General features: G+C 45.9%; 1 protein-coding gene across 2 annotated transcripts in view; it reads right to left on the minus strand.

Moving 5' to 3' along the window:
- COQ4 (coenzyme Q4) overlaps positions 1-15,248 on the minus strand; it is a 229,727-nt gene that overhangs the window by 20,121 nt on the left and 194,358 nt on the right. For both annotated transcript variants that reach the window (XM_069609751.1, XM_069609750.1), the window contains one exon: positions 3,125-3,218. In XM_069609751.1, coding sequence (XP_069465852.1) covers positions 3,125-3,218 — 94 coding nt within the window. The remainder of the gene's footprint in view (positions 1-3,124; positions 3,219-15,248) is intronic.

Genomic DNA, 15,248 nt, shown 5'->3' on the forward strand with positions numbered 1-15,248 from the left:
CAAGTTATCCCTGTTGCAGAGGCTCTACAGTGGGAAGCGTAAGAAAAGGACGCTTACCTTTTGACGACTCGTTGTGCAGAGGTCGCGGAGTGGGGAGCAGAATTAGCGAGGGAAGCGTACCCTCTTTGGAGGTCTCAATTGGCTGGGTTGCACTGGAGCGGAGGAAACTCCTTATCGAATGGTGCAAGCAGAGGGGAAGCATAGAAGGCTGTTCACCAGATCGTGAGGGGCCACAACAACAGAAGCCCTGTGAACACCAAGCGCAGTGGGAAAGAGCGTCTTAACCAGTGAGTTCACAGCTTGCAAGTGGACTCTGGTACGCTTCGACACTGTCCGTGTGTTCATAGTAGGCAGTTTCACTTGCTTGTGAGTGAAAGAAGCACTAGTTGCAATTTTGAATACTGTTAAAAAGCAGTGGAAGTGGTTTAACAAGAAACCAAGTGACTGTAAAATTGGGCATGTGAGTTTATGGCAAGTCCATCAACCCAGGGAGGCAACATTGGTGAAAGCTAATGCCTGCAACTATTAGCCAAGCCAAGAGAGGCTAAACCCTGAGCAATACAAGTCCAACAGATATTGCCAAAGACAAAAAGGGGAATAATGCAAGTCCCCAGGGCTATGAAGTTTGTCATTCATGTATGCTGAACTAGATATCAAGAGCAAATACAAACACACATTGCCAAAGCCAAGAAGGAAGTAGAACAGCTCTTCATTGGTGTCAATATATGGGTTCTGGTGTCAATATATGGGTTCTGGTACAAAGGGGAAACAAAAGTGTCAAAGAGGCTGCCCTTCTGAAGGAATACAGGAGAATAATTTGCAGATGAAGCTTGAAGAGTATAAAAGTGAATTCCGTTCCCCGAAAGGTTGATGAATGTTTCATGCTGCTAACCAAAGAATATTGTGAAGTTGGAAGTTGTTGCAAAGTTGATTGCTACCACTGAGGCATGTTCTGATTATAAAGAGCTGTTTGGGCAGGTGAGTATGCACCTAATGGTGAACATTTTAAGCAGTGGGCCTGGTATGAGAAGAGACTGGTTGGTAATTGACAAAGTGCCCAACTGTGGTCCCGACATAAAATCATACTTTATTTATGGTGCCAAGGGAAGATTTGTATAATCCTGCTATGGAGGAGTTCTACTTCTTGAAGGCATTTGTTTGCGGCACAAGTCATCCTGACAAAGACAAATGTGTGTTACCTTGTGGAGAAAATTATCCTGAAGTAAAGTTTTATGCGGAAGATAGAAAGAGCATTTCATTTTGAAGTATTGGAACTTTCTGATACCCAGTGGAAGTACAAAGAACTGAACTGTGTTAGAATTTTGTTAGAAACAAGGATGTTCTGATTTTCTTTTGAACTGTGAAACTAGAATCCTGGTGGAATCTGGGGAAGGGGAATTCACCCAGAGTACAAACCAGAACTGTGGATATCATACAGGTTAAATTGAGATGTTATTCTGTTATGTTGATTTGCCATGTATTTCCTTATTGCTTTGTTGAATATTTAAGTATAAGGGACAGATATCCTTTATTAGCGTGTTTCCTTTATTCAGGGAAATCCTTGTTAGGGTAGAGATAGTGAGGCATTTATCCAACTCTTTTGATTTAATAAAATGGTGAATTTTGAAAACTCTTTACAGAGTGATCCGGCTCACATTTCTGACACCTCACCCCTATCCGAACCCTAAACCAAGCAATCACAGCCAACAAAACCCTCCATACCCCTAACAATTACCCTAGCAGCACTGCATTTATGGCTACTCTTCCCTTGCATTTTTGACTACTTTTTTATTGGCAACATTTTCACTGCAAAAGTATTTTACCAATACTTTTTCAATTAATAAATCTTTGCTGGCAACATTTTCACTGGATACTGGTTTTGTTGGTATGTATTTATTGAACAGTGCTTATCAATGCAGGTCCTGTGTTGTCTTACAAATAGGTAGTGGTTTACGTTCCATTTATGCAGGTGCCCTGGCGGTTGTTGCCATGTTTACCATCGAGCCTGTGTTCTGTGTTGTACATATATTCCTGCCCTGTGAATTCCTAGACTCCAGTTGTGCAGGTGGTTGGAGCTGCAAAGAAAGCCTTTATTTGGTTTGTCTTATTGACTCAAGGAACATTCAAGAACTCTAGGAGTCACTGGTTTCATTACGTGACTCATCTCAACAATACCGGATGGAGGGGTGTTCAGTTGTTTAAATATTAAAATAATTTTAAAAAATGGCAGCAAGACACCTTCGAGGCAAGGAAGAAGGTTTAAAGAAGAGAAAAAAAAAAGAAGGGAAAATAGGTGGTATTGCGGATCCAGTTATGTTAAAAATTATTACAAGCTGGGGAATATAATTTAAAAGGTAGCAGGGGGAGCTAAGAGGCGAGGCCAGGAGACAGAAAGGCACTTTAGACATAACATTAAGCAATGAAATGCACCAAGAATATGAATATTACCAATCTTAAATATTCAAAGTTAAGGGCATAGCAATGCAAACTATACAAAAACTGCAGTTTCCAAGCTTCATTTTCAGGATTTCATTTTCAAAATGTGGTGTTTCGAACTAACTTTTCTAATTGATCACCTATAATCCTGCCAGCCACCCATTATATTCATATTTCAACTCTAAACTCAACTGTCAAATCACCACCAACACACCTTTCTAGCTGACGTTCACACACTACCTGACCATCCAAGAGAGACACCAAAAGGGCCAATCAAACACAACTTAGACATGAGGCGTAACCTTATATCCAAAGTCACAGATGCTACAAACCAGACGAGCTCTCAGCGACACCTAGGTATCAGAGAAAGCCTTAAATAAAGCCTTGGCAACCTGAGACAATAATCCATGCTCACCTATTATACTAAGTAGCATATTCACAGACACACCCACTGCCACTGATGACCCAAAGCTGGACAACACTGGGAAGTGGTACATCTCCCTCCCCCAACCCCCCACACACACACACTTTAGAAATTCACTAAGGGTAACTCTAAGCAATAGAACAAATTGTGTGCAGGATGAAAGAAACATTCCAATACCTCCTATTTCTGTTATGAAAGCAATGGGTGCTTACCTCAAGAACCACATGATAAAGCATATGTTTGGTCATATCAAATTACACTTACCTAGAGTTTAGTCGAATAGGACCAAAGGCGGCTCCCAGAATACACATTGGCAGCCCTGTCTGGATGGCTTCAAACCACTTTACAACTACTTCACCTGAAGAGAGAAATCAGGGTCTTTTGGTGTACAGCACACGTGCAGCAACATTGCTGTGATCAGTTTGCAAGATGACAAAAAGAAATGTAAATCAACTTTGGTATTAGGTCTGTCAGTGGCGTCACATCAAACCAGAGACTGTTAAATGGCATCACCAAAGAGTTGCAAATAGGACAATGACCAGCTCTATACATTATACAGTTCATCCCACTTACTGGATTAGGGATTTTTAAAAAAAAAGGTAATAACATTGTGAATTAAACTGGATGGTGACCCATTAACGTTATGTGAGTAATCATTTCAGGCCCATGTCATATGGGCCCACCTAATATGCCCCTCCCCCGCCCCCTGGACACCCTACCTATAGAATGAGCCAGCCCTTTATGGAGACCCTAGGGGTTCTGCTGGATGCGTCAGGAGCAGGTATCAACTCTTGCAGAATGAAGGGATTTTCTCTAGGTTTCTTTTCGCCTAACTCTGCACTCATGTCAGTGGCCTTCTCAGTGTTACTTGATTCAAACGTGGGTGGGAGGGTATATTGCAATTTATATATTTATTTCAGCCCACAGAAAGGCTAATTCAAAAGATTGTCACGTTTGGACATGCACATAAATAAAATAAATGCTCAGTAGAAAGGATATAATTATCCCAGATCATCGGAGACTACATTTTCTCTAAGAAACAGTTTTGTACAGCTCATAATGCAAAATCTTAGTGACAAACCACAAAATCATTAGTTTAGACAGATTCATCAAAAGAAACCCATATACCAGAAAGGAAAAAAGTACACTGTTGGTGGGAACAACTACGAAAGAGTGGAAACACAATCGAAGACCACCAATCAGACAACAAGCAAGGAAACATATTGCCAATGAAGTTCAGAGGCCATAACAGTTTCAAAAGAGGGCCCATATTATTTGCAGCTTCTCCCTCCCCCTCCCTCCGGTCCCTTGCTTTTTTGGGTAGCATTTATTTCAAAGGGTGTGCCGTGCTTGGTTTTAAAAAATACACTACATGATGCCATAGTCTCTCTGTGAGTTTGCAAGAATAGTTATGAAGTGTTGAAACAGTGGGTTATAAACTCTGACAACAAATTGATAGATTCTACGGTTGATGAATTGAACTCACCCAGAAAATGTTTTTCTTTTTAAAAACTGTACAAATATGACTGGAACAGATTACCAAATATTTATTTTAATCACTCTGGTTTAGAAGTGAAAACTTTTTCATGATGTGCCTCATTATTAAGATACCCCTCAACTAATTTTAGAGCTGATTTTAAGAGACAAACTACATTTATTTTTAACGAAGGAGGTTTCTGGTGCAAGAAATGGAAGTGAAAAATTGTCATTTTTGCAACCTAGAAACTTTAAAACACGTATTAATTATGGGCGAACCATTGATGCTGCAACGTTTGCATTGGTTGTTCACCATGAAGCCACTTTAATGACTCACCAATTTTGGTCTCAGGTTCTTAACGCTCAGCAAACCTCTTTGCAGTTTTAGCTTTTGTAAACCAGATTTTAGAAAACGAAATGACAAGATTAGATATATATGGGATACATTACTCACCGTAATCGTATTTCTGATGCTTGTATCTGCTTAGATTCACATGCTGTGCATAGGCCGACATCTAGTGGAAGCTGCGGAGTATTACAGTTTGCTTTTCGAAACTCGAAAATGGGCGTCGACACAGGCGTGCCAGTAATACTATCCCTAGTGTGACGTCCACTGTACCCAAGATCCCTCACGCGTCTAGGATCCTCAGATTGTATTTTTTCTGACATGAGGAAGCATGAGGAGTAGCGTGAGTATAGATAATCCAAGCAGATAGACAGAAAGGTAAGACTACAAGCAATCATGCGCCTTCTCTCGGAGGGGAGGAAGGGTGGGTCGCATGTGAATCTAAGCAGATACAAGCATCAGAAATACGATTACGGTGAGTAATGTATCCCTTCTGAGGCTTGTGGAATCTGCTTAGATCACATGCTGTGCATAGATTAGCGAGCAGTACCAGAAGAAGGAGGTGGGATGTGAGAAGGGTCATGAGCAAACAGGTGTCTTAGAACCGCTTGTCCCACTTGTGTATCTGTCTTGGAATGAGTGTCAATGCAGTAATGCTGAGTAAAAGTGTGAATAGAGCTCCAAGTAGCTGCTTTGCAAATGGTGTCGAGGGGAACATTTGCAATGAAAGCCAGAGTGGCACCAATGCCTCTAGTAGAGTGGGCCCTTGGCGTAAAAGGCAGAGTCTTTTCAGAAAGAGAGTAACACAGCTGTATACAGTTGATAATCCACTTCGAGATAGCGCCCTTAGAGACGCGATCCCCCTCTCTGCCTGTAGCTACGGAGACAAACAGTTGATCTGTTTTCCTTAGCGGTCTGGTTTTATTTACATAGTATAGGACCGCCCTACGCACATCTAGGGTGTGTAGTTTCACCTCAGCCGAGCTTTGCGGGTTTTGGAAGAAAGCCGGAAGCTCGATGGACTGGTTTACATGGAACTTGGATATGAATTTAGGTGAGAACCTAGGGTGTGTGCGTAAAACCAGTTTGTCCTTGTGGATAGTAAAGAAAGGATCCTGCACTGACAGAGCCTGAATTTCACTGACCCTTCTTATGGAGGTAATGGCTACTAAGAAGGCCGTTTTATAAGTCAGGTGTTTGAGACTACTTTTATGCATGGGTTCGAATGGGGGTCCCATGAGCTTAGCTAGCACCACGTTGAGGTCCCATCCTGGCGGTGGGTTCGAAATAGGAGGGTGAAGTCTCTTTACTCCTTCCATGAAGGCTTTAACCACTGGTACTTTCCACCACGAGACCTTGTTATGGGATGTGGTGTAAGCCGAGAGGGCTGCCAGGTGTACTTTCAGCGAGTTAAAAACCAACCCTGCATCCAGCAGGTGGAGCATGTATGTCACAACGTTGGAAGGAGTGCAATCAACCGGGTTGATTTGTTTATTCTGGCACCAGATAACGAATCTTTTCCACTTATCAAAGTAACAGTGCCTTGTATTTGGTTTCCTGGACTCTTTTAGAATGTCCATACACCTCTGTGGTAATTTGAGATGTCCAAACTCTATGACTTCAGGAGCCATGCTGCTAGGTTCATAGAGTTGGGTTCCTGATGCACTGTTTGACCCTGTTGCTGGGACAGTAGGTTGTACCAGGCTGGGAGTCTGATGGGCTCGCACACCGCCATCCTGCGTAGGTGTGGAAACCATGGTTGTCTCGCCCACATGGGAGCAACTAGGATGAGCGTCATCGATTCCTTGTTCATTTTGTACACCACTTTTCTGATGAGAGGAGTTGGTGGAAAAGCGTACGCAAACATCCCTGACCAGTTCATCCACAGGGCATTCACTTGGGAGTCTGGCTGGGGGAACCTGGATGCAAATCCTGGGCATTGTTTGTTTTCGCTTGTGGCGAATAGGTATATAGTGGGGAAACCCCACTGAGAGAAGAGATCTTCTACTACGTTTCTGTGAAGGACCCATTCGTGTTCTTCTGGGAGGGAGTCTCTGCTTAGAGCATCCGCTAGGGAATTGAGCTCCCCTGGAACATGTTGTGATGACAGGAAGATGTTCCGTCTGAGTGCCCATATCCATATTTTCTGGGCAAGTTTGGACAGATTTGGCGAACGAGTCCCCCCTTGCTTGTTCAGATAGAACATGGCTGTCGTGCTGTCCGTCCTGATCTGCACCGACAAGTTCAGTAGATGGGGCTCGAACGCCTTTAGCGCTTGGAATACTGCCAGAAGCTCTAGCAGATTGATGTGGTTCTTGGCTACTGAGTGAGACCAGAGACCCTGAGCTGTGTGGTGGAGATGGTGAGCTCCCCACCCAGTCAGGCATGCATCTGTAGTCACCACGGCTTGTACTTCGGGATTGTAAAAGGGTTTCCCCTTTGCGAGATTCTCTCTTGTCCACCAGTGTAGGCTCTGTACGAGTGTTGGCGAAACGACCACTAGATCGTCCCACTGACCACTTGCCTGAGACCACTATTTCGCCAACCATTCTTGCATGGGACGCATGCGCAGACGCGCGTGGGGGACCAGGTAAATGCATGACGCCATCATGCCCAGTAACCGCATAGCTTTGCGTACTGTTATCTGTTGACCTGACTGATAATGCGGAATTTGCCGAAGTATATTCCGAATTCTCTCTTCCGAAGGGAAGGTCCATCCTTTCTGAGTATCTAGGATAGCTCCTAGAAACTGTTTTGAGGTGCTTGGCACCAGACTTGACTTTTTCTCGTTGATAGAGAAGCCTAATTCGTGGAGGAGGTCGATAGTCCTCTGAATGTTTGACCTGCAAATTCCTGGGGTTTCCCCCGTTATGAGCCAGTCGTCCAGATAAGGGTACACCGGGATTGCCTCCCTGCGTAGGTGTGCAGCTGCCACCGCCAGTACCTTGGTGAATACCCTTGGTGCTGAAGCTATCCCGAAGGGCAGTACCTTGAATTGGTAGTGGCGACTGTCCACCTTGAAGCGTAAGTACTTTCTGTGCGCTGGGAGCATGGAAATATGAAAATAAGCATCTTTCATATCCAAGGTTGCCATGTAATCCCCCTTTTTTAGGAGGGGGATTACCTCTTGTAGCGTGGTCATACGGAATTTTTGGGGCTTGACATACTTGTTGGCAGGCCGTAAGTCCAATACTGGGCGCATTGTCAAATCTTTCTTTGGCACAAGGAAGTAAGTTGAATAGATACCCTTGTTTACCTGGTGTCCTGGGACGAGTTCTATCGCGTCCTTTTCTAGCAGAATGGCGATCTCCTCGAGAAGGATCCTTTGATGCTCTAGGGAGTGCACTCTTTGTCGTGGAGGATGGTTCCGGGGACGCTGCAGTAGTTCTATACAATATCCTGCGGATACTGTTGACAGCACCCATCTGTCTGAGGTGATCCCTTCCCAAGCTTGGGTGAAGGTGGAAATGCGTCCCCCTACTGGGGTTGCGTGACAAGGGACCCTGAACTGAGCGTCACTGTTTTGGTGGAGGCGTGCCACCTCCCTTGTTGGGGCTGCCTCTGCCTCTTCCACGACCTCTCTTGTTACCCCTGCCGTAACTCTGGGTAGACTGCTGGTTGTTATTCCATTGTGTACCCTGTCCCTGGGCATAGTTGCCTCTTTGTGAATTTTGGCCGCGTGGGCGACGAAAATTACTGTTCCCCCTCTGGTTAGGGGGTTTGTTGGTAAGCTGGCCAAGGGATTTGAGAGTCTCATATTCATCTTTGGCATTTTTAAGTGCGTCTTCGACCGCTTTCCCAAACAATAGGTCGGGTTCCACTGGCTTGTCTATTAAAGAAGCCTGGGTTTCTGTCTTGAATCCCGACTGCCGTAACCACGCATGTCTCTTGATAACAGTACCCTCTGCTATCAATCTCCCTGCGTTGTCAGCGGCGTCGAAAGTTGCTTTTAAAATGCAACCAGACACGGCTCTCCCCTCTGCCGAGATCCGAGCCAGCTGGGCCTTTAACGGTTCTGGAGCAGAGGCAATGAGCGCCGCGACTTCTTCCCATTGATGGCAATTGTAACTAGCCAACAGGGTGGTGGAATTCGCAATCCTTGCTTGGTAGGCGGACGTTGAGGCTACCTTCCTGCCAAACCCGTAAAGTTTTTTGCTCTCCTTGTCGGGAGGAGCTTCTGATGAAGATAAGGGCGTGCCAGCCCTTTTTCTAGTGTTGGTAACCACTAGGGAATCTGGTTTAAGATGTCCCCTTATATACAGAGGGTCAGACTGGGCTGCCCGGAAAATCTTTTCAATTCTGGGGTTGACAGCTCTGGTGAGGTTAGGATTCACCAGGGAAGGATCTATTCTTCGTTGGATGGACTTGAGGATAGGGATGGTCTGAGCGACCGGTCTCCTTCCTCCTACAAACTCCTCTGCGAAGTCCCTTTCCTCCTGTACACCGTGGGTGTCGATGTGGAAATGTTCCGCTGCTCTAGCGAGAACCTCGTTGAGGAGGGGCTGGTTATCAACTGGAGAGTCGGTAACTGGGGCTTCGCTTTGTACTGGGGAATCTACTCTGTAAATTTCCTGCTCATTTTCTCCCTCCTCCAGGTCCTCATCCTCTGCAAGGTAATCTGTCCCGGTTTGTTCTTCAATAAATTCAAACTCCTGGCCCTCTTCAGGGAAAACTTGTCCCTGGTAACTGGGGAGTGGAGTAGAATATGGAATGGAGTAAGGCGGAACCTCGAAGGGTTCAGGTCTTTCGAACCGGGGCTTTTTACTTAGCGGGATAGGATCGGAGGAGCCTGAGGGTGTGGCCCCTTGAGGGTTATATGAAAGAAAATGTTCTGGGTTCTTATCATAAAAATCAGCCAAGGAAGACATCCTAGACATAACCCTGTCTATGTCTTCACTGGACCATTCCCTGGAACAGGGTATTACTTTAGTAGGTGATGATTTATGGGACTTTTCAAGGGTAGACTTGTGTTTGCTTGTCTGCCTAGGGTGAGAGGATGGCTTTACAGGAGTGGAAGGCTGTGCTTTCCGCTGTTTCCCCCCCTCCCCGTGCGTGGAAAAATGTTTTCCCTGTCCCTTGGAGGCCCCAGAGACATTTGTGTGCTTTCGTGGGGCCTCACTGGTGTTAACCGCGGTCTCGGTAACTTGGAGCGCGGCCTGGGGGTGGAAGTCGTCTTCGTCTCCCGACGATCGAACTTCCGTTAATGTGTGTAGCGAGGCACTCTTGGCAAGAGTGGATGATTGCCTTGCGTCGTGAGGTGATCTCGATCGAGAGCGCCCAGAGGACACCGAGTCGGACCGTTCTTTTTGTGCCTCTTTCCGTGAAGTCGACGTCGTCGAGGTCCGGTTGGTCTTAGTGTGTTTAGTGTGTGTTAGGTGTGTAGCGCTTGCGTCGCCGGGGGTCTTCCCCATAGCCGCCCTGCCGGACGACCTTCCGAGGTCGGGGACCTGCGCTCGCCGGCTGTCTTTCGACGCCGTAATGCCCTCGCCGTCCGAAAGTACGGCGTCGCTGCCATCGCTGAAGGCGCCCTCCGCTGCCATGGCCTCCTGCCTGGCGTGGTGGGCCCAACGCTTTGTCGAACGGTCCTTAAGTGTCTTAGGTTTAAACCTACTACACGCTCTGCAGTTCGCTTCGGGGTGATCCCTTGGCAAGCAGAGATTGCACGTGGCGTGCCTGTCGACCCAAGGGTATTTGCGATTGCACTTGGGGCAGAATTGAAAAGGGGTACCCTCCATACGCACCTTAAGGCAGCGGGCTGCTAAGTGTAGGAATATATAAAATGTAACTATATATCAAGAGTGAAGAGTATGTACCACCCCCCACTCTCCCTACTTGTAAGGGCCGAGGCCAGCGGCCTACTAGGCCCGGGCCGAGGCCAGCGGCCTTCCGAGGCCCAGATCCGTCGTGCAGCAGTCGACGGTCGATGACTTCTCCAGCCGTCGTCGAGTCGAGGGTCGACGTTGGGGTGGGGAAGGGAATGAATAAGAATTATAATTATAATAACAGCAAAAGTATGGCTAAGGCCAGGGAACTCCGCAAGATGCTTCCGACCAGTATGGCGGAAAAAAACAATCTGAGGATCCTAGACGCGTGAGGGATCTTGGGTACAGTGGACGTCACACTAGGGATAGTATTACTGGCACGCCTGTGTCGACGCCCATTTTCGAGTTTCGAAAAACAAACTGTAATACTCCGCAGCTTCCACTAGATGTCGGCCTATGCACAGCATGTGATCTAAGCAGATTCCACAAGCCTCAGAAATATATATATTTTTTAACCAAATGTAATGTAAATTATTGTAAGCCGTTTTAAAGAAGTTAAGTGATAAGCTTAGGTGGTTAGATAGGAAACATGGTTTTGTGTCGATACATAGACCATGAACTACGAGTACTTGTTTTATATGCTTTATTTAATAGCACATTGTCACCAGTGTCCTTTGATACAATTAGCCACCATGAACACATCTCATCATAAGTCATCTCTACGTTCATACCCGTTTATGGAATATACCAGAGGCAATGACAGTATTTTCAACTTCGACCCCTGGCTCTCCACTACAATAACTTCATTAAACAATTAACAATTGTGGCACAACATTAGTCTGGTTTACGCCATTCTTTCTTAAGGATTTTTGTCCGCTCAGTGTCGCTAGCCTTCCTTATTCATAATATTGAAAAGCTTTTCAGCATCCCCAATCTCTCTCTTTAAAATGCTCAAGGATAGGGAGCCAAACTGAGAAATGTTAGGTATGTTCCATTCACCAGAGCACACACCTTCTCTATTGCTGACCCACCACCAGGCCCTCTTCTGTTTTCCATCCCTGGGCTAGTGTCATTCTTGCCGCCGTCATTAAGTCTGTAATAAGGGTCGCACTAGCCCCACTGGCAGGATATGTCTTCCAGCAACTGCCCCGATTAGGAGCACCATCGGGGTTTCCAGTAGCTGCACTCCCATTAGGTCTTTAATGCGCCCCAGTATCGCCTTCCAGAAGGTCTGCGCCTTTGGGCAAGACCACCATATATGCCCAGATTTCCCATCTCTCCACAATTCCTCAAGCATGAAGGTGAAAACTGGGTATTTATCCTGTGTATCCGTTGTGGGGTCAAGTACCAACTAAAACATTTTATAGCCCGACTCACTGATGGCTGTACATTTCAATGCCTTATGGGCTGTCCACCAGATCTGTCCCAGATCCCCTTCCCATCCCTCCATATATGGCAATCTATCTTCTGGGAATGCTCTGTCCAGCAGACTTTAAAGTCGTGAGACGCCCTTCAATGCCAACTCGTCTCGCATCATCATTTCCAATCCCAGTGGAGGTCTTGTACCCACTGTTAGGACGTTAGGAAAACTCCCCTACTTGATAGTAAGACTTTAGTAAGCTATCCCAGTGGTTTGTCGATCCCCCTACTCTTAGTATCAGTCTGTACTATGGACCTTGGTAGAATGGACGAGCAGTCAGGCTTATCTTAAGAGGAAGATATGAGCTGTACGTAAGCAGACTGAACCCAGCAAATAGAATACAAAGAAACACTTAAATGTATATTTAAATATATATTTATGATATTTACACAAGAGCCACTATTAAATACTTAGCACCATAAAACATCACACATAGATATACTTTTCAATACTTTCAAATAGTCACTACTTAGTTGGTAGTTGCTGAACGCATACAATTGTTACAGGAGTTTGACAGTTATATTGGTAATACTGCACAGCCACAAAATAATACAGTCATTGTATTTAGTCTGCATACACATAGAAGAAAGTGATTTTGGGGAAAGAAAACCGTTGGTTAGTGTTATCCTAGTACAACTTCAGGTTCTAGAGGCATTCGTAGCACAGCAAGTCCTTTTAAAATCAAAAATGCAACTAGCTAAAAGGCAGTTTGTATCGGGTTAAAGTCTTGCAAAGCAAAAGACATCAAAAGTTCCTGTGGATACTTTCTAGTCTGTAGGGAAGAAGATACAAAAAGCTTAACCAATGTTGGAGACCCTGAGAAAGGACTCTCTAAAGGGACACAAGCAGCGGCTTAAGTTGGAGGTAAGAGGGGGTTGCCCTGGACATCTCTATGCTCACTCCAACGCTCTAGAGCGATTTTATGGAAACAGGTAAGCAATACCATTTTCCCCACAGTACCTTGGGTTAGAAGAAAATGTTTGTGCTGAACGCTCTGTGATGTTGCTGCTCTGAACCTGACCTCCAGTTTTCTTTGTCTGATGGGATCGCTCAACAGCAATCTCGAGTGAGGACCTGGGGAACGACTTTCAGCAACTTCTTGGTTCACGCTGTGGTTTTAGCGGCTTTTCTGCAGCACCAACAAAGGACGTGATTCACCAGGTCAATCTTCTTCGCTTCCTGCCGTCCCACACACTGGCGAAGGGTTCTGGGCGAGTTGTATCGGATCTCTGGAGTGTCCTTGAAGGCTCAGCAAAGATTTGGACTGATTCAGCCTTTCCAAGACGATGCACTCGAAATGGGCATCCGCTCTCCTGGTATTGGGGTCCCGCAGCTCTTGAAACTCCTAGGACGTCGGGAGATGGCTCAATTCAAATCGTTTTGGGACTGGTTGTTCCCATCAGTCAAAGGGAAGGAAGCGTTCTCTTCGGAGCTCCTGTCGAACAGAAAATGGGGTCAGGACAGCAGTGGCCGCTTCACTGTGTTGCAAAGGGTCTGCAGGCATCTCTGGTCATCTTCTTCAGTTACTTCAGCTTCCAGTGGTCGACTTGCTTATCACTCCAGAAGCCTCGCGCCTTTTATACAGTTCCAGCACACACTCCTGCAAGATCTCTCAGCATTTTACAGAAAGGGGCATTTGGCTGTCCGATCAGGACAGCCAGACTCCCAGTGGGAGCTGGTTCTATTCAGGTACTCTGGCAGACAAAGGAGGGGGGTGGGGGAGTGAAAAACTCCTCCCCCACTTCATGCCTGCCCACACACTCTGGTGCCTAGGCGGGGAAACCCAAGGGTTCCCCGCCAAAGGCAAAACACGCACACAGGCCTCTCCCTCCCAGAATGGTAGAAGAGGGGCTAACAAAGAAGAACCATGCTAGAAATGGTGAAAAAAGGCGGCACCCACCCTCCCCCCAAGTTAGTACTTGGGTGCCCTTACTGTGCACTACCAAGGCTATAGACATAGCCTGCGGTATAGGAAATGACACATTAGTTGGTAGAACACATCCACTGCCACCAGCCTAACTAGGAGATTATCTATGCGACTAAAAAGTCACAGGAGCAGAGAGATGGGGGGATACTAGGCATCCCTTTGGCACTCCACTGAAGGTGGTGTGTGCCAATCTCTCAGAATATAGGGTTTTGGGAGAGATATTTACTATCGGAACTGTAATTACTTGAAGATGTAGAAAAAGAATCTTAAAGGAGGACCCCAAGGGTCCCCCTCAACGCTGCCCATAAGGAGTTGTGTGATGCAATAGTAAAATACAGATGCCTTTAAGAGCTACGAGTAGACAGACTCCATAGTACAGGTATAATACAAAGAATAGAGTTCCAAAAGACAGAGTCCACATGAATGAATGAGTGGTAAAAGGCTCCACTCATTCAAGATTCCAGCAAAAAGTGCTGGGGGTCTCACTAGGAGAGGGGATGAAGCATAAAAATGATAAATCCCCCCCAACACCCGCCTCTGACTGTCCTATGTGTATTCCAATGCCTTATGTGAATGTACCGGAACACTTCTCGCCCTCCCATCTAGAGTTTTTCTTTACAGAGAAAACAACAGAGGGTTCCCTCCCTGTAGAAATCTGCTAATGTAAAGGTGGCGCACCCCCTCCACAAGACCTGGGGTTTCCCCATTCCATCATATCGCCTCATCCCAATATCCTAGGGCTCATTTAGTCACTTCGAGCAGAGGTCCTCCCACCCCGGGCTGCATGCCCAACGAACAATTACGCCCCCCAGTGGGTCGGTCGTGGCTCCTTGTTCAATTGTACACCAACCCTTCTCGTGCTCTGACCCAGTCCAGTAGAACATTAGGGCTATCAGGGCCACCTTCATATTTATTTATTTATTGTGCATTTGTAAGGCGCTTATATATCACGAAATTGTGTTTCAAAGCACCATATCTAATTATTCTGGGGTCCCCCATACCCTTTATCCCCCTTCCCCATCAGTGGTGATCTGAAGAGGACCCTCCTGAGCACCCCTGGCCTTTTTCCATACCATACGAAGGAAAGGATCTCCTTCTACAGGGTTTTCACTATGTGGGTTGGGATCTTAATCGGGAGGGAGCTCACTACATACAAAAGTCATGCAGTAAGGTGATTTCTGCCGCTGCTATCCGGGAGAATCACAATAGCTCCTGTAGATCCCCACCCCTTACAGTCTTCCGTTAGGGTTCTCTATAGTGGGGGTATATTATCTCCATAAAGGTCATTGTAATCCCTGGTCAGCCTTCTCTCCAAATATTCAATTTATTTTGTTTCCCATATCAGCAGAAATCTATTGCACCATACCTCTCTATCAGTTCCTCTGACACATTGAAAGCCTTTGATTTGGAACAATTCATTGTAAAACAAACTAAACCAACTAACCAGTTTAAATTTA

The sequence above is a fragment of the Ambystoma mexicanum genome, chromosome 8 (assembly GCF_040938575.1).
Source record: "Ambystoma mexicanum isolate Mex_15411 chromosome 8, UKY_AmexF1_1, whole genome shotgun sequence".
In the NCBI taxonomy this organism is placed as follows: Eukaryota; Metazoa; Chordata; class Amphibia; order Caudata; family Ambystomatidae; genus Ambystoma; species Ambystoma mexicanum.